General features: G+C 52.3%; 1 protein-coding gene across 1 annotated transcript in view; it reads right to left on the bottom strand.

Annotated features, from left to right (window-relative positions):
* The window catches only part of FOS (Fos proto-oncogene, AP-1 transcription factor subunit), a 14525-nt gene extending 7448 nt beyond the window's left edge, over positions 1 to 7077 (bottom strand). The window contains exon 1 of the mRNA XM_027698457.1: positions 6774 to 7077. Coding sequence (XP_027554258.1) covers positions 6774 to 7077 — 304 coding nt within the window. The remainder of the gene's footprint in view (positions 1 to 6773) is intronic.
* Positions 7078 to 22167: the final 15090 nt, after the last annotated feature.

Raw genomic sequence — 22167 nt, 5'->3', positions numbered from 1 at the left:
TCTGCCACCGCCCCCCGCGGGACGAACCCGCGGCGGGGGCCGGGGGGCGGCTGCGGAGGCATGAGGGCCGCAGGGCAGCGCGGGGGGGGGGGCGGCGACGGGGCCCCCCCCCCCGCGCGGAGTGGTAGGGCCGGGCTCGGGAACCCACTGACGCAGATATCCTTATATGGGATACATCCTGTGCGAGGGGGCGTGACTGACGGGAAGCGCTCCAGGCTGCAGCCAAGTGCGGCGGGCGGGCGGCGCGCGGGACGGGACGGGATGGGAGGGTTCGGGACGCGGCGGCCCCTCCCCCCCTCGCCTGGCGAGGCCCTGCGGGGGTTACGGGGCATTGACACTACCCCCGGGGGCGCCGTCCCCGCGCAGGTGGCCCCTTCCCCTCTGCGAGGCCCCGCACAGCCCCGCCGTGGAGCAAGGTGCCCCCAGGAAGGTGGCGAAGAAGGGGGCCGGCCGGGCAGGGGTACGCTTTGCGCTGCAAGGCAAGCCCCATCGCTAGCACTGAGCAGGGTCTGCCCGTAGCTGGGCACGGGTACTAGGCGAGCCCTACGCACGGAAAGCCCGACCTACCCCCTTTACCTGCAGCGAGGAATGCGTTACATTCATGTGTCACTATTGACTTGTTTATTATGTACGCGAGTAATGGTCGAGAGTGAGAGTAATGGCACAGGGCGGTGGGAAGCCCTGCCAGGGAAGCCTGGGGGGCTGCAGCCCCCCGGGGAGGTTGGGAGAGTTTGGGAGCAGCGCTCCGAGGCGTTGGGATAGCCGCCAAGGGCATGGGCAAGGGGCCACCGGGAAACCACCGACGAGGAGAGAGGGTGAGGCTCGTCCTTTCCTCCAGTTTGGGCTTTGTTTTGATCCTCGTTGCAGCGAAGCCCGGAGACACCCACCCGCGATGGGGATGTCAGGCAGCCCTGGCTCAGGTCAGACTAAGGTGGGAGCCAGACCGCAGACTCGCCTTGCACGGGAGCCAAGAGATCGCGGCTATAGATAGTAACAGGGAAGCTGCAGTAGCAAGCGTGTTTACAGCAACAAACAGAGCCTGCAGCACAGTCTCTAGGCAGGAGCGTCACCCAGCCAGGCTGGGATCCTGCTGGCAGCCTCTCCCTCTGTTTGAGCTCATGGGCTAAATGCAGCGCCTGATGCTGCTGCTGTTGCTGTTGCTGTGCGAGCAACCTCCGTTCTTAGAGATCTGGGCCACGGGGGCGGGAGAACTGGGCCAGCTGCTATTTCTGAGCTGCCCGTCAGAGCAGAGGGGACAGCCAAGGACTGCCGCAGCTCAGGGCCCACACCGCTCCCTGGGAAAGGACCCGCAGGGGCCAGTGCTGCTCTCACCAGCTCAGCAGTGGCCCGTGAGCTAGTCCCTCTCTGGGCAGGCATCAGCCACCCAGACTCCTGTGCTGCCAAGGGTTCTTCACCCTGACCAGCATTCCCCCCATGCTGGCTGACAAAGTAGCGAGGCGAGCATGGTCTCTTCAGTAGCCCCAGGCTGCAGTGAGGAGGTCCCCCCTCAGTATGGCCCAGAGAAGGGATGTGCCAGCAAATTAGCAAAGCCAGGACCCTGCCACCCCTGCCAGTGGTGAACAACAGGCCAAACCTCAGCAGCCAGGTCCCCAGAAGGGCCTAAGTAGATGCACTGGTTCCCAGCAGGGGCAAGAACCTCCAACACAGTCTGAAGTCCCAGATATTTGCCAGGCACATTTCAGAAAATCCCTGTTTAGCCCTCCCTGCTGCTGTCTGCAAACTGCCCCAAGGCCTCTCTAGCCAAACTGCCCTCCCTGAAGGGGAGAATATTTTTGTGGTGCCCAAGCAAACCATCTGTTGCCATCTCTGCTGGCGACCAAGCGTGATCTGTTTGTACCAAACGGAAAGTGCACGGACGCCGCACATTTCTAACACGTGAAAGAAACAAAACAGAGAAAGCGAAAACACATGACGTGGGTTTGTTGTTTGCTCCAAACATGGGGTGCGCACATTTTACCGCAGTCTGTGTGAGAACAAAAAAGGAAGCAGGTGGTACCACAGGGACAAAACAGAGTGCGAATCCTCCTGTCTGGGTGACAGGGCTGCCCTCACTAGCATGCCAGCAGAGCAGGCTCCTCGACCCCCTTGCCAGCCAGGAATGGGCAGAGGCATTAGGCCCTCACAAATTAGTGTGATCTGAGGAATGGACCATGATGGTTCTGTCAGGGCAGAAGGACAACACCAATCCAATGAAGATCTTATCCTACATACCAGTGGGACCCCTCCACCTGCCTGGCCTCCACTTTTCCTCCCACCAAACAGGGAGATGGGAAAGCTTGCAGCTCTGAGGCTTACAACAGAGCAATGAGCTCCTCAGCCCCCGAGTGCAGCACTGGAACCTGGCCCTGCTTTCACACCCTTCCTCCATCTGAGCTTGTGACTGAACCTGGCCTAGGAAAACCATGGCAGAAAAGCACCTGAGGTGTGTGGACCAGTGCAACCCGCACAGCCAAAACCCACTTTGGGCACAGGAGATGGCTGAGCCTAAATTTGGCCACCCACTAGGGGAAGTTCATGCCAGTAGCGTGGTCCTTTGGTAGCCACATGACAGTCCCAACCCACTCTCTGTCAGCAGCGCTGATTGCAGCATGGTTCTGTGTTCCCTCTCCAGGCACATAATGTCATGGACACTGCCTCCAGCTGACCAGAGGCTGCTGGGGTGAATGGGAAGGAGACCTGGGAATCAGAGTCCAGCAGCAGGGCTGGCACACAAGGGACACTGCTGTGGACACCAAGAAGTAGCTCCTCTGCACTGAAAAGCCATCACTGCCTGGCCAAGCAACCTGCCCTTACTATCAGAGTATCTGCACAACAACCTGAGCACCTGTTGCGGTACAGACTTTAAGGACAGGCTCCAGGGACATTATTGAAATTCCCCTGGCACACTTGCACATCCACTGTTCCCACTGTCCCCCACTGCATTCACTCCCAGGGACCCCCTCCATCCACCCAGCCCGAGAAGCTTGTGGAGCCAGGCAGGGTCTGCAGGCCTCAGGAGAAAACAAGATGGAAAAGCAGGAAAGGGGGCTGATAAACCAGCAGTGGGGGCCTGCCCCCTCTGTTGATGTGGCTGGGGGATAGAGGGTGGAGGAAGGGCCCTTAGTACGTTATCCGTGGGGCCTGAGTTCCATGCAAGACACACTGAAGCTATCACCCTCCCACCTAGCCTGGGAGCCTCCAGGAGGGCAGGGCTCCCACCTCTGAAAAATGCAGCACATATCCAACGCAAAGTATAAATAGTAATTAATATTCACAGCAGCTGGGTGTGTGACAGGGACATCCTAAAGAATAAACACTGCGAGCAGAGACATCCTGGCATCTCGTGGTCGCACAGCCACATGCCACGGGCCACCAATTACTGCAGATGATGCAGCTGAGCCATTCCACCTTTCTTACTATGCTTTACCTGCACCATGGTGGATGCTAGCTCACCAGGCACGGCTGGACCTTGTTCCACGCACCGATGGACCCATGCACCATTCACAGCCAGCAGGTCTGAAAGATGGCTTTGCCCATCACAGCACTTCCTCCGCACTCCTTTGCCCCAGGGCCAGGCTGGCAACCATCGCCCCACGAGCAAGAGTTCATAACTCAGAGTAATTCAAGCACAAAGTTCTCCAGACAAAACTCCAAAACTCCTGCCGTCGCCGCCAGCTCGTGTGACAAAGCCGGAACGCCGTGGCCAAGGTGATCTCTTATCTCCCCGCCAGCTCCAGTGCCATAGGCCCATCCCAGGGCATTGTGCATGCTCACAGTTATAATCCCAGGGCACTGACCAATTAGGAGGAGAGGAAACACCTGTAACAAAATGATCCACACATTTTGGAACCACTCAATATTTAGAAGTGAAATCCCTGAAATGAAAAGCAATAAGCTTGTGCTGAGTTAGAGGCAGCACATTCAAACCCAGTGACATACAGGCTGATGCAGGACTTTTCTGATAATCAAACAAGATTCAAACAAGGCAAGCACAGCTGCGATTTCCTTGATGGAACCCCACAAGATGCCTGCAATAAAACCCCACACAATCGAGAGAAAGCTTGGTCTTTCTGTTATGTCCAAGAGCTTTCTGAAGGTGGCAGCTGGACAGTCATGTTGCACAAGCTACATGGACAGCATGCCCAGTCCTATGGGACTGGGTAGCAGCACCAATCCTTATGCCATGGACTGGGGTCTGAGTAAAGGGACTAGGGTCTGGGTAAGGGGTCCTGTTCCTCCATTGATGCAGTGGCTCTTGAAGAAAATGGGCCAAGGGTAGCAAAGAAGGAAGTGCTGAGAAGAAGGAGGAAAAGGCCACTGTGCTTAGCTAAGGAGATTTTGTTGCAGACGGAGAACAAAGCAGCTGAAGTGAAGAGAAGGGACAGGATGTTGAAGATTGTTTAGCTCAGAAACCTTCTAATTGTTGTGACTGGGGAGTGCTCTGGGAAAAGGCTCAAGTGGACTTAGGACAAACAAAGGATCACAAAGCTGAAGATAGCCTAGGAGGGAGAAGGACAGTCTGAGCCTTTGCCACTGCCTGGAGAAACAGCTCTGGAGGTAGTCCCCAGATCACCTTCTTCCTGTGCTATTTGGTGTCAGAGACCAGCACGCTGGGCGGGCTGCCCCAGAGGACAGCCATAAACACAAGCAAGGTCTATCTTTTTGAGTCTTCAGCTCTTGAAGTGATGGGGCTGTTGCAGGGACTCACAGACTCAGCCTGCTCTGGCCCCAGGGGAGTCACATTCAATTGGTGCTGATGAAAGTAAATGTCGAAATTTGAAAGCAAGGTGTTTACTCCCTGATCTGACTGAGCTGCACCTCTGGCTGGACAGTCAGGCTGCACTCGAGGCAGAGGCAGAGCCAAAGGAAGCTGTCAGCTCTGTGGAAAGATGCTGCCACTGCAGGAATAGAGACCCCAGTAATGAAGCAATAGAATAAATAATAAGGCATGGCTACACAGTGAGTTGGCCTTCTCTGCCCTAGAAAAAAACATTGGGAATACCCAGGAAGCTGAGGTTCCTTAAATGGTATTTAAGAAATGTAGCAAATAAGAAATTCAATATTATTAAATTATCTGGGGTTAACAGTGCCATGAATATACATACATGTAAACAGCGCAGAGCACTGCCAGCCCAGCCCGGAGGCTTTGATCCTTCCCATGGATCCAGATCTGCCAAGCAATTTGGTTTGGCTAGGAATAGCTGCTGGGAGGGGAAACATCTTTTGTGTTAACCCATTCCTAAGTATCTGCACAATCAGTGCTAAGCATATGCTTGTGCAGAGAGACCTGGGAGGAGCAGGACATTTACAGATCATCTGGATGCTCTGCTCCATCTCTGTACAATGAACAGGGTCTAGAGGAGAGCCTCTGTTGTTCACTGCTACCGGCTCACAGCTCGTTCTAAGTTGAGAAAAGCACTTGCCATCATCCGGACCCATAACAGCACCTCAATACATCACCCATTTCATTCCTCATTGAGGTCACATGGAAAACATGAAGACAATAGACATGCCAGAGAATATAGGCCTGGAAACTCGAAGACCTCCCACAGAAGAGGTCCAGCGATCCACTTTGGGACTGTTTGACTTGGTGATTGGAAAGGGAGAATCTACCCTCTGTACTCTCCTCCTGGGAGCCTGGCTGCCAGGGGCAGAACTGCCAAGCCAGTGGGGTCAGGTTAACTTGCTTTGTCCCTCTTTGCTTTAGGATCTCAGCAGAGCTCAGCTGGCTGCAAAACTGGCACTCTCATCCGTGTGAGATAGCCCTTGACGGTGCTGGCCTTCCTGGGCCAGTGCAGGTGTGGGTAGGCACCAGCCTGGAGAGAAAGGCACACAGAGCCCAGTAAGGTGACCTGGAGGGCTGCTCGACCCTGGTTCCTCTAAACAGGAGTTCCCTCCTGCCTTCCCCAGGCAAATCTGGCATCTCCCAGAGAGCTGGAGGCAGCCTGGCAAGAACGACCCAACACTGGTGAGGAAGTGGAGTACGGAGCTGTGAGTTTGGGCTCATGCAGCTGAAAAGAAGTGTTGGGCACTTGGCCACTGCAACACACACCACCCTCTCGGGGCCCACCACCTCCCTCCTGCCCCACAGAAGGGCTGTGCAGGACCCCTCCAGGCTGCTGGAAGCCCCTCTGGCACACCTGCACTGGCCACTGGAGTTTTGGGATGCTTGCTGATGCCAACATCCCAGCCAGGCCTCCATTCTCCCTGCCCTGATGGCCTGCATGTTCAGAGTGGCAGGGTGTGTGGGACTGTATGGGCAAGTACCCAAGACAGTGGGCAGCTCCAACATACCTTACCCCCGAAAAAGTGTAGAATTCAGAAAAACTAGTAAAATATTTTAAAAAGCTGTGCTGTCGACCTGGCAACCCCAGAGAGACACAAATCACTGCAATGTGTTAGGGCCTGGCATTGGCCAGCGGGTGGTGAGCAATTGTATTGTGCATCACTTGTTTGGTTTTCCTTTCCCTTTTTATTATCATAATTATTACTACTTACCATTATTATTGTATTTTCCTTTGGTTTCAATTATTACACTGTTCTTATGTCAGCCGAAAAGTTCTACCTCCCCATTTTACCCCCCCTCCAAGTTTTACCTCCACCCATTCCACCGGGTAGAGGGGGAGAGAGGGGAGTTGAGCAAAGGGTTGCGTGGTGCTGAATTTCCAGCTGGGCTTGAGCCCCGACAGTCGTGCTTGGCCGTGCTCGGCCCCTCAGGCCCGGGGCGGGAGGCACCAGGGACCACTGGGGACATAGTCCCGGGCCGCGCACACCACACTCGACGCTCCCGGCGCGGCCGCGGGGCGGGGGCGGTGCCAGTCCCGACACGGGCCCCGCCCGCCTCAGCCCCGGCCAATGGCACCGCTGTTGCCGGGGCCGCGCCGGGCGCCTGACGTTGCCCGGGAGACGGCGGGACGTTGACAACACACAGACCCGTGACGTCGGCGCGTGGTTCCCGTGGTAACGGCCCGGGACGTCATCGCCTCCCCCTCCCGCCCCCCCCGCCGGAGTGCGCGTCAGCCGCGCGGCAGGGGCGGGGCCTCGTCGCCACGGCGGTGGGCGGGGCGCGGTCGCCATGGCAGCGGGAGCGGCTGTTGTTTGTTTGGGGGGCGGCAGCCGAGCTCGGGCGGGACCTGCGGTGGCTTGGGCTCCTCGGCCGGCGTCCTGCCCACGCAGCTACCGCCGGGGCACCCCTGCCTGGCCCGGCCCCGCCTGGCCCGGCCCGGCCCCGCGAACCCCGCGAGCAGAAGGGAGAGGTGTGCGGCGGGGCTAGCGGAGGTCCCCTCAGCTGGCAGCCCCCCGGGCGGCTTGTGGCTGCTAGGCACCCCTGCCCCGTGCGCCAGCAGGGTGCAGGCTGGTAACCTGAGAAGGGAGATGGGCCCAGGGTTAAAAATTATGCTGCTGGGAAGGAAGGTTTATTTTTAATTGGGGAGCCTGGCCGACGGTGCCAACAGCGCAGCTGCAGGAAGAGCTCGGGGCTGGGACGGGTCGGGAGGGACAAATGGATGGACGGACAGATGGATGGATTGGCCGCAAAGACCACGCTACTCTGAGAGAAGTGAGCATGAGCTCTTGCCGTGCAGCAGGTGCTGGATGAGGACCCCTAGCATATGTGCCACAGGTCTGCTGTACCTGTCATCCAGATTGCTGGGGGGGGGTGAAGTGCATGTCCAGCAAGCCTCAGAAATCTAGCCTTGAAACAAACAGTGAGAAGTGAACCCCAGATGTTGCAGTGTTTTCTGGTCCATCTCTTGAAGAGTGGCCTGGTCCCCTCCGCATCCCTTCCTGGAAGCAGCCTCTGAAAAGCCTGCCATGCCAAAATCACCAAGCCGACCACCCAGTGCGAGCCATGCTCCTGCCACAGGCAGCGGGGGTGCCCGGCAGAGGCCAGACACACTAATTACTTCTCCCGGCGTGCCGGGGCCACAGGGGCTGCTCCAGAGAGCCCGGCTCCTGGCGCCCTGTCTCCTTCCCGGCTGCTGGCCCTTGGGTGTGCTTCGGGCTTCTTTCCCTCTGACATCAGCTTCCTCCCTTACAATGTATAGCGGCCAGAGCCCTCCTAGGTGAAACACCCGGCGAGGAGGGCGGCTGGAGGAGGGACCCACCCAGCGGGCCCTGGCCTGGGGGAGGCCGGGAATGCCGGTGGGTGGGCCCCTGTGGCGGGGGGCTCCCCGGAAATCCCCAAAGCTGTCTTTGATTTGGGGTTGCTCAGGCGCTGCTGGCAGGCGGCAGAGGAAGGAACCTCAGGGCCGCCCCAGCCTCGGCGTCGGGTGCCTGCGGGGTGGGAACTCCCAGGGACTGTTCCCGCCGCTGCCATCTGCTGAGGCCAGCAAACTGGAAACCAGCTGCTTGCCCAACCCTCGCCAGCAGCCAGCCTGTTGTCATTGCTGTTTGCTTTACATCAGCTCTGTTTAGTTTGGCAGGCTGAGGGCAGCAGGTTCAATCCGGGCGATTTTACGAGGGCTGGTTCCTGTCCCACACCCTCACGGTGAACACTGCGTTCGTTGAGGATACCCTCGCCCTGCAGCTCCAGGGCAGGAAAGGGTGCGGCTGAAATTAGTGTTTGCTTCTCAAGGGCAAGCCTGAAGTGCCGGTATTTGGGAAGGTAATCACCGGGCGTGAGAAAAGGCTTTCTGCATGGTCACGGCAGCTCCCCGCATGCCGTGGGTGCCCGGTCACCTGCTCATGGAGACTGACGGCTGTGTGGGAAAGTGTAGGTAGGTGGTCAAAGGCAGGGATCACACCTGGGGTCTGGTGGCTGCAACGCAGAGCATGTCCAAAGTCACCTGCCAGAGCAACTGAGGCCAGTGAGAAGGATGTCCCACCACGTTGTTGTGTACCCTCCCACAGACCTTGCCCCAGGCAGTGCCTGCTACTGACACCCGCACTTGGAGGATGCTCCATTTCCATCTGAGATGCATCCAGGCAGCTGGTACCCATGGTAGGGGGATGGTTTCTCCTCCATGTTTCACACTGAAGTGAGAAAGGAAACATGTCACTAGTTACTCCTGCTGCTCCCCTTTTACCAGAACAGGCTGTCTGCCCTCTGGCCCCATCCCATCCCAGGGCACAGGCAACAGTGCTGCTGGTACAGGCTCTCACAGCTCCTGGGCTGCAGGGAGCCACAGAGACCCATTAGCCGAGTACCCTTCTCTTCCTTATCTCCTGCCTCATCTCATTAAACTGGGCATTGTCAGTGCCCCATCCTGCCAGCCAGGACAGCCACAGTGTCACCACCCTGTCTGCTGCAGGACCTCACCTGAAGGAAGGGAGCAGTGGGGCAGAGGACAGGGAAGGAGCAGCAGGGCAGAGGACAGAGTTCAACATGCAGTAGCGCCTCTGCCCAGCCCTACCCCAGCTGCTCCTTCCCAAACCTGCCCTGCCCTGTGGCGCACAGGCCCATCTGAGTGATGATGAGGGATAAGAACAAGCGGCTGGAGACTTCAGCTGTGAGGAGGCGGCCATGTAGCCCTGTGTTACTCCTGGTCCCCTCCTGCCCAAGTCACGTATTTCATTCCCTTGCACTAGACATAGGAGTGTGCAGCCATGTGGCAAGCCAGTTCAAAGAGCTGACCTGGCTGGAAACAGAACACTTTATTTCACCAGGCTGGAGATCAGCTTGAGCTGCTTGCTGCTCAGGCTTGCCATGGGCTGAGTTTCTGCCAGGGTACTCTCCTCACTGTGGGACCCCATTCCCACTCCTTGCCAGGTCCAGCTCTCAGCTATGGGGTAAGGACTCTTGTGCAATGCCAGCAGAAAACCCTTTGCCATTTTGTCAATCATTCTTCCACCATTTTACCATTTACTGAGAGCAAAATCAGGAGTCAGCAACCAGTGCAGGGAGAAGGCTGGTCCATGCCAGGAGGAGTGGGAAAAGCCAGCCTACAGCAGCTCAGCTCAGACTGCTGTGGAGCGGCAACCTGGGCGGATGGGCACTCGCCTGTGCTGGAACGACAAAGGGTGCAGTGCTGGCGGCTTCCCAACTCCCTCTGTATCAGCTGATTGGAATCTGGGAGACACAGCCAGCATCTCCTGAGCTGAGCCAGGGTGCACAGTGCTGTTCAGAAGACTTGCAGTGAGCTGGAAGTGCTGGAAGACAACTAACCCCATGAAGACAAAAGATGATGGCTTTTCCACCAGAACAGCTCCTGGATATGGTTTGCCAGGCAGTTGTGAATAGTGTTGTGCTGGCACAACAGAGAGGATGTGAGCAAGCTCTGAGGAGTTGGGATTGCTTAGACCACTTCAAACAGCCTTGGCATCAAAAAAGTATAAGCATGGCCACACAGGTGACCTCAAGCTCATAGGGCTCCAGTTGTCTGCAGAGTCTTTGTGAGTCCAAGCCTGGGACAAGTCTGTACTGAGTGGCTGCACTAGGACAGGAGCGCTGGAGCTGAGCTGTTGCAGAAGGGTTTGGGGGTGTCACCTGTCCTTTCACACAATATTTGAATGTGTCTACACTTCCCTGCAGAACTGAGAGGGGGTTAGTTGGCTGCTCTCCCATTCCAGTTTATCCAGTCCATGACATTTTCACTCCCTAAAGCATTTTAGTTTCTTTGTGCATTTCTTGGTTGCTCTGGTGCCAGTTCTGGAGGTTTTTAGTGACGTCGCCCCCAGGCAGCATTCACGGTGAGGTGCATCCACATCAGTGTTGGGGGGGCTGCATTACTGTGTTACTGCATAACAGTCCTGTCCTGTCCCTGCTCCCCATCGCACGCTGCCTGGCCAGGACTGTAGGGGATTACAGGGCTGCCGCGCTCCCCACAGAAATCACACACTCCCTTCACACACACACTGAATCCACCCGCATAATATTCAGGATGCTCCCCCGTATCCCAGGTTGGGCTACACTCCTCCTCTCGGCTCTGATTGTCCTCTCCCTCTCCAGCAAGTAGGATCACTCTGGAGTGAACTACTCACTGTCATCGTGACTGTTGTGAAACAGTTTATCTTCCTACGGGAGCAGCAGCCCTTGCCTGTCAGCCTGTGCCTGGCGCTCACAACGCCTCCAGCACTCGCAGCCCCGCTTCCTTCTCCCTGACGTGCACATATGCACGCTCCTGCACGCACACCCCGTCCGTCCTCCGGCATGCCTTCTGCGCCCGCCAGTTTCCCCGGGGATCGTGCCAGCGAAGGGGATGCGGTGGTGTTGCTGAGGGGACTGGGGCTCCTGGCGCCAGTGGGGGGATGCATGAGGGACAGATATGGGTCCTTTTGGGGACACCCCGAGGATGCAGATCTACGAGCCCAGCCAGCAGCTCCTTGGGTGGGTGGGTGGTGGTTGCACGTGGACCATAGCCCCCTTGCCCTGCGGGTTATCCCTCACCCAGCAGTGCCTCCTCGGGAACGGCCAGGCGGCAGGTATGGCCTTTCAGACAGGCACATGCCCAGAGCGGGAGGGAGTTGGATGCCGTGACCACCGTGGAGGCTCGGGGGTGTTCCCAGGAGGTGACTCTTTAGGAAGTGGGTGCGTCCTGCCGGTGCCACGGCGGGAGGCCCAGCGGGAACTGCGTGGGAGTGAGGAGAGCCACGGAGCAGGCTGGATCCTGGCCTGACCCCCGGTCATTAGGGAGAGGACGGCTTTGACGTGAATCAGCAGTAGACCTGAGCACAGGGTATGCAGCACCCGGAGACTGGAGGAGCAGGGAGGTGCCAATCGACATCGTGACACGTCCTAATTACTTTAGCTTCCAAATCCACGTTGTGCTATTAAATGTGCTTGCTTGCACAAGAAACAAAAGCAAGAGGCATTCCCCAAAAGTCCCTCCAGGCAGTGGGCTCTAGCACCTAACCTAGATGTGGGCAGACTCTTCCTGTGCCAGACAGAGGAAGGAGTCCCAGTCATGCCGCCTCCTGCCAAAAATTCCCAAGCCAGCAAGCCCAAAGTTTGTTGCCCTGCCTCACCAGCCTGGGACAAAGCATTGGAGCATCACTGATGAAGACGCCACCGGGGAGGGCCCACACAGGCGAGAAGCCCTGCGTAATGCCTCAGCCCCCTGCAGTTGGGAAATGGCTATTGCGCGGAGCCTGGGCCCTGCGGTCAGCCAGCACGGGACAGGACCGCCGCCGGCTGCTTACCACGTCGTGCCTTACGTGCGGGAGGGAGGTCAGCCGAGGGAGCGGCCCCTGGGATGTCACAGGGGCTCAGCCAGTGTTAGACCAAGGTACCACAGAGCACCAGAAAGTACAGATACCAAGGGCAGGAGTCCTCCACAGCCCCTGCATCCCATGGCAGCACGCTGCCCGGCTCCCAGTACCAGGTGCTTGGCTGGCCCTGCCGAGCTCCTCTGTGGCCCCATGGGCTTCCAGCACACCTGCAGAGGTCCAACTGGGAGAGCAGCCTCCTGCTGCTGCTCCTGCTGTGGCTGCTGCTGCCACCTAATGGAGCCGTTCCTCCGGCCCGGGTGAGATGAGAGCGTCGGTGCTCTGCGGCGGCCGGCCACAGCTTGCACATCCCGGGCAGCCTGTGCCCGCTTGTGCCTGTGCAGGCGCTGGAATGGGTGAAACCCCTGAGCGCACATCACACTGCACGGCAAGGAGGAGACGCAGTGTCTCCCTATAGATGTTCACTCTTGAATCCCGTTGACACGCTCTGCCTCTCCATACGCACGAACACTTGGCACACACGACACACATGACACACCTGGCCCATGCGGCCGCAGAGCGCATGGAGGTCTCAGCTGCTGGGAGTGAGCATCTGAGCCTCTGATTCTTGGCGGCCGAGACAGGGAATGCAAAGCAGCTCCCAAGCGACGAGGGTCACGGCAAGATGCTTTATATAACCCACAGCCACAGAGAAAACCAAAATAGCTGCCTCCCTGCTGCTCAGTTCGTCTCTCCCATCAAACACGGATAAAATTAGAGCAGGCCATGACGTGCAACTACGTCTGCGCAGGGACTCCAGGGAGACAGAGGGAGCCGGCTCAGGGCTCTGCCATTAGTGGCACAGCCTGCCAGAGCTTTCAAGTAAGATCTGTCAGCGAGGCTGGTGTGTGGCCACAGGGGATAGATGTGTGGAAGAAGAGGAGGCAACAGAGGGGAGCACAGCTGCCGAAGGCTCGTGGGGACTGCTCCACGCCTCATCGCTGCCTTTTGGGAATGTAATCTGAGCACTCACACTCAAGCTGGGCTTTAGCGCTGCACTGACCCTCGCTTTTCAGACACGGACACCGCCGCGGACAGAGCAGGGCTTCTCCGAAGGCTCTGGATTCATAGTCTCTGAGGCCGAGCCCCTGAGGAGAGGAGTGCTGGAGCAGGAATACTTCTGTCAGAGCTTTCGAACAAACCTGCCTCTGTGGGCTGGGACCTAGAGCTGCTGCTGTCCTTTGGAAGCTGACACGCAGAGCAGGCCAGCCCCCCTTGTTTGCTGACTTTGCAACCTGGTGGAGCTACAGGATATGTAGTACTGGAGGGAGATGAAAAGCTGACTCAGAAAACACTGTGTGGAGACTCAGACTCCTTTAAGAAAAAAAATTAACAGGAAAAAAACCAGGATAAAAGCCTAGACTAGAAGCTGGAAAACAGTCACCTACATCCCTGTAGACACACAGAAAAGGTCTGAGCCTCTTCCTGATGCCATGAGGAATCTCAATTGCTCAAAGCTCCTGATTACTAGGTAAAAATAATAGTGTCATTGTTCAAAGGACATGCAGGTGAAAGTATCTAACTCTCTTTTGGACATGTTGGCTTTGATTTTTATTGCCTGCTTTACTGGTCTGAACAGAGGAAAGGGAGCCAGGAATGTGTTTGTCCACTACTGTATGACATTGCTCCGGTCTATGACTTTGGACACATCTTTCCCTGATGTCCACATGTCTGCATGGGTGCTCTGGTGTTGCATCCTCTTCTCTGGGGCTAACGGTCTTCATCCTTGTTCAGCTGACAGGGTAAAGGTTTATGAAGGTGAGCAAATTAGTATTTGTCAAACAGTAAAGATGACAAGAGCCCTGGAGAAAATCTCTATGTTAATCTTTATTTATGGAAAAACAACAACAACAAGGGCAAAAGGTTTAAACTGCTTTCCTGGCCTGAGGGACATGTACCACTTATGAAGGTAATTTATGCCCTGTCCCCTGGTGCTCTGCCACCTTCCCCCTCCACCTCTGTCACATGACACTGCTGGATGCCTTTCTTTTTGGAGAGGTGGCTCAGCTCCCAGGCAGAGCCTGGAGGCAGGAATCACAGATGTATATGGCAGCATGGTAAGAGGTGAGCTAGGCAGTCACAGTAGCAGTTCCTCAGGCTGGGCTCAAAAAAAAGCCCCAAAACCACACAGAGCAAATGAAATCTGTTCATCTCCCCCATGAGTTCCTGGAGTTGAAGGGTCATCAGGAGAGAAGTGCCTGGATGAGCGGAGGAATATCTGTGTCACATGGTGGGGACCCTTCTCACTCAATTCTACCCTGAGCCAGGTGAGACCACCTGGAAGTTGCTCACATGCTGTTTGCTGAGTATCCATCACTGCCTGTTATCTTACCTCACTGATCTCTAAGGAATTGCCCTGCTGCAATCCAAATGTCAACCATACAGTGCAGAACATCCAGTGTGCCGCTGCATCACCTGTTATCTTCTTCTCCTTGAGCCCTTGACAAGTTCACAGGATGGGGAGTCACTGAAGTGGCAGAGGCTGGCTTTGCATTTTCACTGAGGCAGTTCAGAAAGGATACTGGGGAATCAAAGGGCTTCATATGACTGTGCAGCAAAATCCAGCTTCCCTGTGTTGGTACCAAAGTCTGTGTGACTCCCCCCAAGCCACCAACATCTGTGTCTGCATGACCTTGTGCTCCTACGATGCTGCCCTGAGCAGGATCCTGCCTAGTGCTGCCCAACTTTGTGTGCAGGCGGAACTCCCAGTGCTGCCTGTCTGCTGCTGGACAGGGAACATTCATCCTGTGGCTGCCCAGGTTATCAGGTTCCTTTGTTTCACTGAAAGTGCTAGTTTATTCGTAGCAGAAAGCCTCTGAGAGAGCAGAGAAGACAGAGGTGGAAAGGACCAGCAAGGATGAGACAGAACAGAAGGGCCTACAAAACATGCCCTTTCCCCACAAGCCACAGGTCACCCCTCCTCAAGCCAGGCTGGCTGTTGCAGAAGAGTTATGAGACAGGTGGGGTAGCCATGGACCAGCTGCTGGGAAAGTGGAGAGAGGGTCACACAGCTTCATGGCACAGAATGTCAGAAGTCTTCGGTGCTTCCACTGCACTCACACCTCGCCTGTGCCTTCTCCTTCACACTGAGAGGAATGAAAGAAGTAACACATGAACATCAAATATCAGGGGTATTTGTTGCAGGCAAGGGCAGGAGAGCACTGGGATACAGTCTGGGATTCCCCTTGTGGCTGTTGGAGGACTGGTTTTACTAGCGGGATCTCTGCTGGGATGAGATGAATGGGGAGCAGGATTAATTTGCAATCCCTCTTACGTCAACACTTGATGGAAGACTTAATTACTGGGATTTCCCTCTGATTATCCTGGGAGAATTGGAGATCATTTTACAAGCTCTCACCCAGCATTAGGCAAGGAGCCATTCTCAGGCTGTTTGAGTCTTTCTAGATGTCAGGAATAAAAATTGTTTCCTGTGAGCAGCAGCAAGCAGCATCCACAACAATTGCGGTCTGCAAAGGATACTTAAAACAGGAGCATCTTTTTCCTCAAACCCTCAGCACATTTCTCTTTCATAACTGTTCTATAGCTCAAAATAACCTGTCCTGGCAGCTGGTGTTACTTGCATAAAGAGGAAGCTGAGGTCCTCAATGAGGTCAAAGGGAAGAGCACCCTGTCTAGACTAACATCCCTGGGGATTTCAGCCCCTGCCTCCTGGAAACCCCCCTGGTCCAGAATTGTCCTGGTGAGTCAGAGCCACTTGCACAAAGCCAGCACTGAGGCAAACTCCGGAGCTATTCCATGACTGACAACTCCTGGGAAGGCTTCTGCAGGGCAAAGGAAATTTCCACCTTGCTCTTACCGCTTGATCCTTATCAGCTCTTCCTAGCCATGCTGCAGGCTGGATGAGAACCTGCGATTACACATCCTTTCCATCTTAATTGCTTATTTCCTTTCCCTCCAGCTAGAAGGCCTTCCTTGTGCAGCTCACCAAAAGGCCTGTCTACTGATACTCTCCATATCAGACGTTGCAGGCAATGGTCAGCTAGGTCTTTGATGCTCACTGAGCCTGGCACACTGGCAAGGCTCACATGGCCCACTGGCCTTTGGCACGATGCTTAGGAGTGACTTAGTGACTTCTTGTCTATGGCCAGCAGTGAGAAAGCCAGTATTCCCAAGCTATTTCTTCTGTGGGTTTTGGGGTCCCTCCTGCACCCCCGCAGCTCAGTTTGCCCTTGCAGAAGGAACTCCTCTAGGCAGAAGTTGCCCATCTGCACTGAGTGGTTGTGGAGGCTGTGGTTTGGGTGAGCCATCCTGCCCCCAGAAATCTTGCTGTAGAGGAGTTATTAATACTCCTGTTGCCCACGTGCCATGCTGACTAGCTTCCAGAGATAAGTGCTCTGCTCATGTGCCTGTGGAGAGAGGGGACTTCCCAGGCCTAATTCAATGCTTCCCATTCCTTGCTTTCTTACACACCAATCTCTGCTGAGGCTGCTGAATCAGTGTTCATCCAGCCAACTTCCCTTTTTCACAAGGGGAAATATTTATAATCTAACACTCAAGCCACCACGCAGTGCAGCTGGTGGAAGACATCCAATAAACATCCCATCTAACTGCTGCCTTTGCTGCCAAGCCTCCTCCCAAGAGCTGGCGTCTTCCCTAGCATTCAGCTGCACTGTTGTTGATATACAGCAGATAATATTCGTTATGCCCTTTGTTGGATGCTGACCGCTCTGATGAATTGCAGGAAGGAATGTTCCTCATGTTAATCTTCAAATAATCAGCAAGGTTGTTCTGAGCTGAAAAAAAATCATGTCAGTCTGGAAGAATTCATTAAACTTTGTCCTCAGTGGAGAACCTGGCTTGGTACTTGCCACTGAATCTAGCATGAAGATATTTTTGGAATAGGTAGTGTTTCTGTGCATAAATATCCTCTTTTTATTATTACCAGGTGATATGAGGATAATATCGTTCAGAAATTCTGGCTCCATAGCTACAGCTGAGATTAATTTTGTGTTTTAAGTAGAGATTTGAGTACTCTCCTGTTTGATGTTCCCTCCCCAGTGTTCTTATACTTACTTGCTATGTATAAGAAGGAAAGATCTGAAAACAGACAGATACAAATGTTAAATAGCTGAAAAGTTAAAAATAATTAAAATTAGCCCTTGAAGAAATACAGCCTCTGGTAACAAACCTTTTTGATGTTTAATCATCACCATAGTAGAATAATAAAAAGACTTCAGGCTTCCTACACAGTAAAAGCTTCCTGGTATCATGTACAAGACCTACACAAGAATATTTATTTTTTTAATTCCTGGGTATTCTTCACATTACTTATGACATGTGAAAGTCTCTCTGACTGGTTACAGTAAGAATTCAGTTCAGAATTTTTCTTTTAAAAATGCCACCGAAGTCAGAGCTTATCTTAAGTGGGGATCATTTGGAAGAGTTGCCCTTAAACACACTGATACACAAGCCTTTCCTCGTACCTACTCATCTCTCTCAGTTGCTGTCTTCTCACAGCTTAGGCAGCCACCTTGCTCGAGAGTGAATGTGACTATATTCCATTAGGTACACCTGGAGGACAGGTTCTGTGACAAATAGGCTTTCAGTTAAAAAAACTTGTGGGGGGAAGCCCCACAATTAAAGTTTGAGGTAGTGCAAAAGTGAGGCCATGTTCCATGGGAGCAGTGGAGCTGGTTAGATGGTTTCCATGGAACATGGCCTCACTTTTGCACTACCTCAAACTTTAATTGTGGGGCTTCCCCCCACAAAAACTGAAATTGATTTTAATGAAATACCTTCACAGACATTGGACAGCAGGTCTGGAAACCATCTGATTAAAGAATTCAGCAATATTAAAAAGCATTGAATGGCTGGCAGGAACATCCATATTTTTAAAAGTGAGTGAATGTTTTTAAAAGGATAGTGAGTCTTCTTCTGAGGGCCTCTGGTTAGCTCTAACTCATAATGTTTTGATGCTGGAGTAAATACGTCCTGTCTTTCTGCTGTGGGCTTGTCCATTGTCCTATGCCAAGTCCATCACTAGCCATTATCAGAGAGAGGACAGTGGAGGAGCTGATCTGTATGGTCTGGGAGCTGGTCTGGAGGTCACCAGCAGTTGGCAGCGATGATGTGAGTCAGGACTCCAGCTGAGCTGCAAGGAGGTGGACCTACCATGGCCAGCCACCTCTTATTTAAGATGCAGTTCATTGGGTGAGGAGACATCTCAGTCAGACTTGTACAGAGCAACAATACACAATGTAACTGCTGATTAGACCTCTATGTCAGCATAAATTCAGTTTGAAGAAACATGGGGTGGAATTTACCTCACCAGATTTGGATGTCTGGTTCAGAACAAGATGACTTCTCTCTAGAATAACCTCTTTCTCTCCATTGCTTGGAAAGGGGATGCAGGCCCCATGCCCCATGAGATGAAGAGATGTTCATTTGATCAGATGGATCTCAGCTTTAGTCTTCTAAGAAAAAGTAACTATGAAGTTACGCTCCAAACCTTAAATGTATGCTCTTTTGAGTTGTTGTAAGCTTGCACTGTGTTTCACAACTGAAAGAAAAATAATGGTATGACTTAACATTGGTGAGTTCACCTGTTGAGACATGCCAATACCCCAAGCTTCTAGGTCTTTTTTAGAGTTGTGGCTTAGGTAACAAAACTGTATGCAACCTTTTGTAGAGATTCTTGAAACCCTGTGTAAACAGCAGTTTGTTACCCTACCTGAGCAGAGGTATGTGTGTTGCAAAGGTCAGAGGAGGACAGGATGAGGGCTGGGGGGTTGAGAGGAGGTAACAAGCCAGTTGCTTCTTGCAGAGGGTGGAGGTTTCTAGGTGAGCTTTGTATTGGTGTTTGCTGGGAAAGTTCATCCCAACTCAGTTGCTGGTGAGCAGGAGAGGCCAGCAGGCCTCTGTGGGACAGGGAAAGGGTGTGCTAGATGCGGCTGGGGCTGTGGGAGAAACAGGGCTTCAGCTGGAGCTGCCTCCTGGGAATGGAGAAGGAAACTGGCTTCTCTTGAGCTCCAGGAGTGCAGTAGGTGAAAGTTGCTGGGAAGTGAAGTGGGAGGTTTCCTCAAAAAGCAGGGAGGGAGCCTCACTAGCCTGTCAGGCTATTGCCTGAAAGCTGAAAACCTGCCTAGCAGCAGGAAAAGCACTGGGGGAAGATGAGAGGAGCATTGTGAATGCTCACTTCCTTGAAGTGGTTTGTGTATGACTGAATCTGGGCTGTCTTTGATGAAGGATGTTTTGTTCCCCTAACAAAAGGGGGAACTCGTGTTTTAGATCAAGCAAAAGTAATTAATATTCATGCATGATTTTTAAGTACTTTAGGTAGAAATAACTTTAGTCACTGGGTGAAATGGAAACAGATATGTATAAATATATTGTAATGGTAGTCTGTGTCCTCAAAGGAGTTAACTTATACGCTTCTTGATGTCTAAAGGTTATTTTGACCCATGCCTCTTATCCAAACATATAGTTTAGCTATATATCCAGCACACAGTATCTGGGGTCTCTGGGACATATTATGGGGAGGCAGAGCAGTGCAACACTGTTTTATGGCTATTTAGCCACTGATTTATTTTTAGTTGATTGAGTAACATCCCTATCTGGATTGTGATCATGATGGTGGCTGTGCTAGTTATATCCCAGCAATGAGTTTAAACATAGCCCCTTAGAAGTGGCCTAGCACTTTCCAGAAGTTATGGATGAATAATTTTGCATGGTTAGTAAAAACAGTGATTAGCATCATAAAGCATATGCAGTTTTTATAGAAGTTTCTCAGTAGCTTGTAGTGGATTGCGAGGTGCAAGGCAGAATGAAAAAGGATTAGAGCATAAAAGTAAGGCTAGAATAGTTTTTAAGAGGAACATTGTTTCAACTTTTTATTGTCTAAAAGAAGAAAATGCAGAAATGCCACAACAGCTGACGCAGAAACAGTAAAAAAAAGGTCTAATTATGTAATTCACACACATTCATCCACATTGTTTCACAGAGACAGCAAATCAGTGTTGTTTTCTGCCATTTACCGTAGATAAAAGATACATTTTGGTATGGCAAGAATTGACTACTGCTAACACTCTGTGAACTTTGTCAGTTGAGAAAAAATTAGAAATTTGTTGGGAAAGGGCATATTTTCCTCAGTGGCCTTTGCTGCCTCAAACTGCAGAGATATCCAAAGGTTTCCAGGGCTCCTTTGCTAACACAGGACTGAAAGCTGAATAATTCATTGCTCTGCATCATTTTCAAGACAGCAATGAAACTGCATTAGGGATATTTGGAAATATAAAAGATATATACCAAAAAAAATGGTTTAAATTTTGGCAATGTGTCGTGATTGGCAGGTGACAGAGTAATGTTTACTTTGGGGATACACCCATTTCTCTGTGGATTAGCAGCAGTGAGAACGAATACCTGCTTCCAGCTGGTTGCCAAGCTTCCACAACGCTTAACAGAAAAGATTAATCTAAAATAGGTCATCGCTTCATCTGGAAAGTTGTGTAACAAGTTGTCAATCTCTCCTTCACCCCTATTAAGTGTTTCAGAATTACAGGAAGCATTTAATTTTGCCAGCCTCCACTATGTGGAAATGTTAAGGCATGTCCCTGCAGGACTGTTATTTCCTAACCTACAGCTGAAAGGATCTTAAAATGCTTTCCCTCTGCTGTAAATTACTTTGCACACTCAAAGGAGATTGCCCCACTGCATGTTTAAGTGCTTTAAAGAGCCAAAAGCTGGGGATTGTGAAAAGACTCACAGCAGCCTGTACTATTTTCTTTCACAACACGCTGAAGCACCAAAGCATCTCTAAGAGGGTTTTATAATTAGATCTGAACTTGCCTGTGCAGCAGTTTCTAGCATAATGCATCCACATGAGAGAATGCTACAACAGAAACCAAGGATAAATTTGTTTGTCATAAATGTAACTCATCTAAAAATGGACCATGACAAAACGGCCACATTTGGAAGGGATTTTAGTCAGTTACATATTCCGTCTTGATGGTTGAGTTCACCCATTGATTTTAGAAAATCAGGCTACTTTAACATGAATGAGCCTCCTTCTCTAAAATTTCCCCCAGAAAATAAGGCATTATTGAATGTTTTAAATGTGCTAGAAGACTGGGACGTATCATTGGTATGAGGACTGTTCTGCATGAAGACATTTGTCATGCTGTGCATGTTTCATCGGGAATTTTATGCTACAATATTATAACATTTCATATCTTCATATTCTAGTAATCTATGTTTCTTAAAATTTTTATGTCCTTCCAAGCAAGGAGGTCACTCCATCACTGTACAGTTGGTCTTAGCACCTGTTCCTGCATATGGAGGGCTTCAGTGCATTGTCTCAGTATGAGGATGTGAAAGCACAGAACTGTTCTTTAAAATGCTCTGCAGATGAAGATCCAGGCATTAAGTTTGATGCTTTAAGCCTCTTAAGACTGAAGTTTGTACTAGTTACTTCTTGAAATTAAAGACATGTTTTGCCTAGAGAGAGAACACAACTGGTGATGTTTGAGGAATAAAAGTGCAGCAATGGTGTAATTTTTTTTTACTCAGGTTAATAGAAATAAAAAAGCTATTCTGCTTTCTAGCAATGTTGCTATCCATTTCTTTCTTCCTGCTTTTCCTTATATATACATATTTGCAGCTGATGCCAGGAGCTGACTGCAACTGTGGGGATCATAACCACACACCTGTGCAATTTTTCTCCTCCCTGTCTGCCTGCGTGAAGGCAGGTTACACCACAGAGCAAGTCTCTGCTCCCGCTTGTGCATGTTGTCCCCAGCAGTTCCACTCCCAGGATGGGAGGCTGAGAATGGAGAGGAGCCAATGGTGTGGTGCCAGGGGAAGCAGAGGCCCAAAGCTGGTCAGTGGGTTACTCAATGCTATCTTCCTAAAGAGTAAAATATACCAAGAGGAAAGAAAAAAAAATGGATCTGAGCATATGCTGGAAAAGAAGAGGAAAATAGTAATTCTCTGAGTGTCTTCAAAAGTCATCATAATTTTATTTGCTGTCATAAACACTCGGATACTTCTGTCGAATGGTATTTGCAG

Source organism: Neopelma chrysocephalum, unplaced genomic scaffold (genome assembly GCF_003984885.1).
Source record: "Neopelma chrysocephalum unplaced genomic scaffold, ASM398488v2 Primary Assembly neopelma1_24, whole genome shotgun sequence".
Taxonomy (NCBI): domain Eukaryota; kingdom Metazoa; phylum Chordata; class Aves; order Passeriformes; family Pipridae; genus Neopelma; species Neopelma chrysocephalum.
This window is presented reverse-complemented; position numbering and strand designations above follow the sequence as displayed.